Source organism: Cyphomyrmex costatus, unplaced genomic scaffold, assembly GCF_001594065.2.
Source record: "Cyphomyrmex costatus isolate MS0001 unplaced genomic scaffold, Ccosl1.0 scaffold304, whole genome shotgun sequence".
Classification (NCBI taxonomy): Eukaryota; Metazoa; Arthropoda; class Insecta; order Hymenoptera; family Formicidae; genus Cyphomyrmex; species Cyphomyrmex costatus.
This window is the reverse complement of record NW_017277168.1, coordinates 106059-114577: the sequence shown is the minus strand read 5'-3', so window position 1 is coordinate 114577 and position 8519 is coordinate 106059. Positions and strand designations below refer to the sequence as shown.

The 8519-nt window shown below is 29.4% G+C and overlaps 1 protein-coding gene across 1 annotated transcript; it reads right to left on the bottom strand.

Moving 5' to 3' along the window:
• Nucleotides 1–562: 562 nt before the first annotated feature.
• Nucleotides 563–2287, bottom strand: LOC108775677 (uncharacterized). Its single transcript, XM_018542108.1, has 5 exons — nucleotides 2008–2287; nucleotides 1872–1931; nucleotides 1639–1799; nucleotides 636–1566; nucleotides 563–585 (listed from the first exon to the last, which is right to left on the bottom strand). The coding sequence occupies exons 1-5, from the start codon at nucleotides 2285–2287 to the stop codon at nucleotides 563–565; spliced, it is 1455 nt and encodes a 484-aa protein (XP_018397610.1).
• Nucleotides 2288–8519: the final 6232 nt, after the last annotated feature.

Sequence of the window (8519 nt, the reverse complement as noted above, 5' to 3'; positions counted from 1 at the left end):
CGACAAAGGTATATTTTTAAAATTTCTAACGACTCTAGCTAATGTTTTGAACCAAGCATGAGCGGCCTCAAATCTCATACAAAACTGTTGACGAGTTGGACCAAAGAAGATAAGCTGACGAGGAATATGAACAATAAAGTGGAATTTTGGAACCATTGAATTAGGATACAAAATATCAAATTGAGAAAGAAAAATTTGTATGAGTTGTACTAAATAAGTAGCATCATTTCTAGTTACTTCATAGGCAAAACAGATGTTTGTAATTTGCAACAGTCTTGTATGAAGTAAAAGTCTATCGTAAATAGCATTATTTTCTGATCTATTTTCATCTAATAGATTATCATTGATAAGAAATGGTAATACATGTGCAAAACAAAGCATTTGAGCAGCCGTCTGCCTTAAATTTGTTTTAAGGTGACTCATTTTAATCAATGAAGGTTTATCTCTCTGCATATGACCATAATTAAATAAAGTTATGCGATTATTTAATGTGTCTAAAGTAATTTTTCTTTCTTGAATGCAAAAATTAATTAAAAGCCTTGTCTCTACTTCTAAAACACCCTCAGACATGACATGCATTATGTCCTGTACAAGACACATTGTGACATCAAAATGTGGGATATCAATTAATTTACTTCTCGTGTTAACTCCAAAATTTGTTTTCCAATATTCACGAGTAGTTTGAAGCATTTCAGGCCCTTCAATTATTTCTAAGTGATTTAAATGGCTCTCCATATTTCTTAAAGTAAAGGCTCTTTCTGTAAAAAATATTCTCCATCTCTCTTGATCAGTCATACATGTACGGCATGGCTTATCTGCACTAACAGACATTTTAAAACCACCTAAAAATGCTGAAGCAGGTGTATCACCTGTAACCATTAAGAGAGATCCTTTATATGACTTTTCCGTTCCATTAATAAGCACACTAATACCTTCAGTCTGCAAAATTTTTATTTCACTAACTAATTCATTAAGAATTTTATCAAGACCTCCTTTAACAATGTCAGAGTAATATGCAATAGCAAGGAGATTAATAGCACGAAAAGAGGATCTCCACTCTGGATAGATGTTGGCAAGGGACCAATAAAACATGCCAATCTTATGAGAACGTGATCCGAGTGGATTAGCTATTTCTAATTCATCATAATATAAGATAATTGCAAGAGAATTAGAGGTCTTACTAAAAATCTCATGCAATTTGTAGTACTGACCATCCAAGACAGATTTCATAACATCCTCATTATTTCTTGGATTATCAATACAATAACGTACTTGTTCATTATTGAGTAATCTTTGTAAGTTAGAAAGCAGTGACAAATAATAGCCATAAGATTTTTTCTCTACTAAATCAAGTTTAGGTTTGTGCTTCCACAGCATTGTGCGGCTTAGTTCTATAGCTTTTGGTGGAATCATATTTAAGTTATTCATAAGAAATTTATTCATATTGTGATTATTATAACTAGTCCACGAATTTGAATTATTGAGAAGAGTTTGCTCAATAATTTCGAAACATTTTTCAGTTGTAATAAATCCCAATTCAGGATCAATATTTTGACGAAGTTTATGCTGAAAAAGGGATAAATAGCGTTTATAAAAGGTTTTGCTTAATATAAAAAATAAAATTAACATAAAACTTACCAGCAATATTGAAGAAAGTTCATTAATAAAATGTTGCAATCCAGATGCTACATTTTCAATAGCTATCTGAGAGATTTTACAATTATCTCTAATAAAGAGAAGAAATTTCATTATATGCCAATTAAGATCATGTATCTCAATGATTTCGCCACCTGCTGTCTCTAAAATAAAAGATCATAATTACAATATAAAAAAATGTACAAAATGAATAAATATAATTAAAATTCACTCACCTCTGTTTGGTTGTAATATATTATCATTTTCCATTTGATTGATTTCACCATCTGCTATTTCTGAAATAGAAGATCATGATTAGTATACAGTGAAAAAAGTGTACGAGATAAATAAATGTAATTAAAATTTACTCACCTATGTTTGATTGTAATAAATTATTTTCCATTTGATTAACATTTGATTCATGAGAAACGTCTGTTAGCAATTTATCATAGCTATTACGATGCTTTCTTAAAACGTGCTTTTTGAAAGAACACCACTTGATGAAAGTGGCTGTACAACCTGCTACTACACATCTTACAATGAAATGTGGATCAAATCTATGATTCCTCACATAATGATATGTTAAACTTCTTGGAATCACAGTGGAGAAAAAACACATTGGACATTTTAGACGTCTCAATTCCGTCTCCATTCCAGAGTATACAATACACATATAAAAATAAACTATACGATTGGTGCTAAGTATAGTTCACGCAGCTAGTTGTATAAGCTCTTGAATTAGTCAAATGTCTTCTGAGTGACAGATCACAATAACTAAATCTGCATTATGTTCGACTTCGCATGTTCTTTATCTTCATCTATAACCATTAATATTTTCATTACAGTACTTTTTTAACCTTATATTATTGAAAAAAATATTATTGCAATTCTGCAACCTTGTTCTTTTCAAATCCTCGTCTTTTTCAACAACTTGTCACGTAACTTTTCTTAAATTATTCCTATCAGAAATTTCTGATTTGCTTACAAATGTAACTTACATTTGTTTTTATTGCCGAATTGCAAATAAACTTCTTTCTTAACTATCTTCTAGGTGCATGCATTACATCTTCAATATCTTCAAATATCGTTCAATATCTTCAATAATATGATACAATATACAAAGTAGTCAAGGTTAGTTCAACTTTTAGGTTCGGTCTCAACTAAATACATAAATAAGAAAACAGTGTTTTTGATCCTTACTTATAACATATATAGATCAGTTTTATATTAAAACAGTTCTTTGTAGCAAGTATTATTTATACACATAGCGATAATAAATGCAATGTATCTTAAAATGTATCTTTGACGGTAAAAGGCAAGAAATTTTCTGCTGGGTCGACCTTTGTATACACACGTGACCTAAAGCTCGTTCTACATAATACGCCAGCCGATTGGCTGCTGCAACGAACTTTCAAGGCTTGCATCTTATAGAAGTAGCTTTACGTCACGTGTGCACAAAAAAGCGCCAACCACAGGAAATTTCCCGCCTTTTGTCAAGGAAATCAGGATAACTGCATTTACTATCGCTACGCATATAATACTATCGTGACGCTTGCTAATAAAGAGAAGAACTATTTTAATATAAAACTGATCTATATATATTACAAGGTAAGGATCAACAATACTATTTTATTTACTTATTTAGTTGAAACTGAACATAAAGTTGACTTAACCTCAACTACTTATACGATTATATTATTAAAGATATTATAAACGAGTTGCTTGCATGCAGATACAACATCATGGTTAAGAAAGAAGTTTATTTACAATTCGGTAATAGAAATAAATGTATTACGTTCGAAAGCACATCAGAAATTTCTGATTGGAATAATTTAAGAAAGATTATGCGACAAGTTGCTGAAAGAGATGAGGATTTGAAAATAAGGTTGCAGAACTCTAATAATATTATTTTTCAAAAATATAAAGTTAAAAAAAGTACTGGAGAAAGAATATTAGTAGATGTGGATGAAGATGAAGAGCCTGAAGTCGAACATGATGCAGATTTGGCTGTTGTATTCTGTCATTTAGAAGATATCTCCAAAAGTCAAGCATCTGAGAATAAAATCCACGTACAAAATCTCAGCATGCAATCTCCCAATACTTTATTTGTAGATTTAACGAGTGACGTGCTGAAATGCCATAAAATATCGAACGATATTGAAAATATCGATATGAATATTGGCAATGTTAATGATGATATTGTTGGAACTTACGAAGTAATCAAGAAAAATGACGAAAAAATTGACTTCGAAACAATAGATTCAGTAACAGATACAGTAATAAATACAGTAATAAATACAATAACAGATATAGCTATGAAGTCAACAGAAAATACATCAAAAAGGAAATTAAATACGAATATCAAGTCAGGAAAGGTATGTGACTTAAAGTCTTCACATCTTATTCTTGTTGATATTTTATGTGTAATAATATATGTATTTATAACTTGTGGTATATGTATTATTTGCATTGATACTTATATAAGTTACCGGTTTTTTTTTTTAGAATATTATAATGTAATTAAAACGTTCTCGTAAAAAACGCGTTTTATTATAGATACGCAGATATATTATATTGTGTTTTTCTCTTAGAATATCAAAAGACCAAAAGGGCTGCCTTTCCATGTAATTAATGTGCTACCTCATTCTTTATCCGAATATGCAAAACATCCTAATGGAATTATAAGACATTCCTCGGAATTTATAAGACATTATGCTGGTATGTTAAGGACTGAGTTAAATAATCAGATCACTAAAGAGCATTATAAAGAAATGGCGAAAATAATCGCGGAGAGGCATCCCATATTGGCTGATGAAGGAGAAGATGTATCTTACGTAAGTCTCTAGAATTTTTTATTTATCACTTTTTTACATTTTTTTCTTTTCATTATTAACATATAGCTGGCTATACATGATTTTTTTCTCGTATGCAGAATAGCATTAGAAAATGCTTAAGTGAATGCGTAAGAAATTTAAGAGCTCGGGAAAAAAGAAAAATTAAACAATTCGTTAAAGAAGATAACTCTTCCTGCAGTGAGGAAGAAGGCATTTCTTCTTCAAATCTTAAAATGGCATCAATTCAACCTGTTGACATAAAAAGGTTAGTGATCTTGTACATCATATTAAAAACGCGTTTACAACTTTATTAATATGCAGACAAGTGAAATGTAACTAATCAAAAGTGCCTTATATTCCTTTTGATTTGCTGTACTCAACCGTGTTATGAATATGGGTCATATTGTGCATATCTTATACATACATATTTTTATTTTTGTTTTCTTTATTTCAGTTATTTACAAGAAACAGACAAAGAGAAAAAAAAGCAGGAAGAGATGATGGATGAGTTAAAAACATTAACTGAAAAAATTGGTCTCACTTCTCATGTAAAGGCTTTAATGAAAGAGACATTTATAAAAAGAAAAGGAATTATTGATACGTCAGATACTATAAGCACAGTCGTATTTAACTTCCCTTTTCTTTTGAAGGCTGAAATGGTAAATTATTTATTTTTTAGTTTGATTTAGTAATTTGTTGCCCATTATTTGTATCTATACATTAAATGTTATCTCATATGTTTGAATTTTTTAGATTCTCTTTGAATTCAGTCTACGAGTAAATTTGAAACTCAGTGACATATTTGAAAAAATTGATGCATTAATTATGGAATTGTGTTCTTTTCTTAAAATGCCAGATGATACAATTTTAGAAAATAGGAAATTAAATATTTTGCAAAAGATTTACTCAAACTATAAGCCAAAGAGGACAGCAAAAAGTGTTGAGCCACTATTTACTGTGAAGAATGTAATATTTAAATAATTTTGCTCCTTATAGATTATTTTACACTAACATGTCAATACAAAACATTTTGTCTGTTTCTGTAGGCTTCATCGCCTCCTGGTCAGGAATTGGTCACCAAAGAAACTGAAGGTCCACGACTAGTCATTTATGTGGAAGATAAAACAATAGTTGCTGCTTTCATCGTTGCGGATGGCAAAAAAATAAAAATTAATAATCTCTCTACTACTGAATGTCTCACAGTATTATTGGGAACCTATCATGCATGCGCATCAGACTTTCCAGGGCCGTATGTTTCTTCGTTGTCCATTTTTGATTATTTTGCTCTCAATACGCCAAACAATTATTCTTGCAAAATGTTTGACGATTTTAAACGAGATTTTAGGAGATGGCGTTTAAGTATACGTGAAAAAGATCAAAATACACAGCCTACACACAATGAACTTTAAATATACGATACATTTGTATATCGTGTGTATAAGCTATATAATACTCGTATATTAATATCTAATATTAACTAATTCGATTAATTACTATGCTTATAAATTTTCAGTTTTTTTTGTCATTTTTATGAAAAATTTTATTACTGTCTTAGAGAATTGACAAAGAACATAAGTTACTATACATCTATGTTAAAACTCAACAATACAAATGCTAAGACATTGTGTTGTATTTACCTTGTTGAGTACAAAATTATAACCTGAATGCAAAGAATTGATGTTATCTTTGTGGGATATTTTATTTAAAGCAATAATTATATGTATTCTTATACATAATATTAGAAAATATTTATAATAAATAATATTAGAAAATATTTATAATAAATAATATTAGAAAATTATGTTTCTTTAGTTTCTGAGTTATGTGGGCAATACTTACATGTGAAATGTATTAATAAATATGTAACACTTACGCAATAAATTTGACTTTTAATTAATAATTTACGAATTGTTGATATACTGCCCAATTAACATTGCACACACACAAATTTGCCGATTAATTTATTAGACTGTCTCTATTAATACGCAATTAAGATATATTCATATCAAAAATGACACAGATTTCAGGAAAATATAAATCTTGAAATCTTTGCCATTGCTATAAATTAACTTTTAATTGCATAATACAGTTTAGTAAATTATGGCGGACACAAATTTTTTGGTAGTGCGAATTATCCTCATAACACATTTAAAGTGTGTTATTTTTATGCACTTTATATATCTCATTAATACACATTAAGCAACCATATTTTATATACATGGAAGTGTGTTTTTTCAACACACATAAGTGTGTTACTTTAATCTGCCAGTTTTGTGTATTAAAAGTGGAGACATCTTTTAACATGTTTTGAAGTATGTTGTTTAAACACAATTTTGTTTGCAGTGTAGTTGCGTTTTTTTACAAATTTGCGTTTTTATCATTTTTATAACATTATAAGCGGCTAAGTACTTCTAATTTATTTATTGTATTTCAATTATTTCTATGTATATACATAGTTAAAGTTATTTTAATGTTTTAACCGCTTTATTTTATTTTATTTACTATCTGACTCTTAATGTCCTTTTTTTGTTAGATTATTATTTTATATAAAGAGTCCTTTATTTTTCATTTTATTTAGGTAACTTATATTAATAGATAACATTTTTATTTTTAAGAAAAATAATAGATATAGGCCCGTATTCAGAACGCGCTAACATGCTATAGTTTACGTCACGTATACTATTAGCCCAGTCAAATAAGCCAATATTTTGCCAAAAAAAGGAACTAATTTCAGATATGCTGTCCGTTGGTGGAGGGGTGTATTTTAGGGTCACAATGAACGTAGAAAAAGCCCACCCCCGTATCGTGTACGCTAGGAAAGTTACAGTGCAAAAAAGGAGCAAAAATTAGGTTTTTCGCAAATAACTCAAAAACTATAACTTTTAGGGGAAAAAGTGAAGACGGGAAAGTTGTAGAGAATGTAATTTTACGCAAAAAAGGTCCTTACAAAAATTTTGTACGAGCACTTGTAGTCGAAGTAGATTTTTTGTAAGCAAGGGCCATTTTTTGAGAAATGAGAAAGTCTCGAGCGCGTCACGCATTTGTCGTCGATAAAGCGAAAATGGCGCGTCGGATCGGAAAATGGTTCAAATGAAAGTTGTAGACAATTTAATTACGAACAACTTCTTTTTTATAGTTTTTTTTGTACGATCAATATTGGCAGAGATATGAATTTTTTTAACATTTATTATCGTTTGTCGAATATACTTTGTTCATGATAAAATCACTAATAACTCAAAATCTATAGCTCTAACAGAAATTTTACATCCTATAACAGTGAAAGATAATTAAATTTCGAAAATTTTGGTATATATAAAAACTTATTTTGGAAATATGTGAAGTGCGATAATGCTAAAAAACCAAAAAAATTGCCGCATTTTCGTGTATTTTGTAAAAAAAAGTTACTAGTGGTGAGTTGTACGTCAAATATTGCCTCTACATTTTTTGAAGAGAATTAAATTACCTTTAAATCCTTTTTTTATTCATCTGCCTACGTTGTTTTGTTTTCGAGATACAGCTGTTCAAAGTTTGTTTTTGAAATGCAATTTGGAGCAACATTAATGATGTATTGTAAAAATATGTACAAAATAATTTTTAAAAAATTGGATTTCACTTATTTTCAATACATTATAATCATACAAAAGTAATGTAACCATATAAGTTGGTATGCGGAAGTGGCAAGTTATTAAAAAACACCCTCGAAAAGTGGTGTTTTTTGAAGAAATGATAAAGAATAAGAGAAGTCATCCTTTTACTCCTTTTTTTGCTGATATCTTTTTATTTACTGATTTTACGAAGAAAATGCATCAGATCAAAATGAAAGGTAATAAAATTTGCTACAAAAACAGTACCTTGGCATTCGATTATTAATAAGCAGTGTTGTGCTATAAATTATTGAAAATGTCTGCTATTTTCAATTTTCGGCAACATGAAATTTTCAGTCTTTTTCAATGTTAAAAATAATGTACTTAACAATTTTTGAGATTTTTTTCAAGTATTTCCAGTGATTCTGTATACATGTAGGTATCGGTATGCACGGTACCATATTTT

Coding starts and splice junctions, on each gene's coding strand:
- LOC108775677 (XM_018542108.1), bottom strand. CDS start 2,287: ATGGAGACGGAATTGAGACGTCTAAAATGTCCAATGTGTTTTTTCTCC. Junction 1,800..1,871: donor TATATTACAACCAAACAGAG/GTGAGTGAATTT, acceptor CTTTTATTTTAG/AGACAGCAGGTGGCGAAATC. Junction 1,567..1,638: donor AACTTTCTTCAATATTGCTG/GTAAGTTTTATG, acceptor TCCCTTTTTCAG/CATAAACTTCGTCAAAATAT.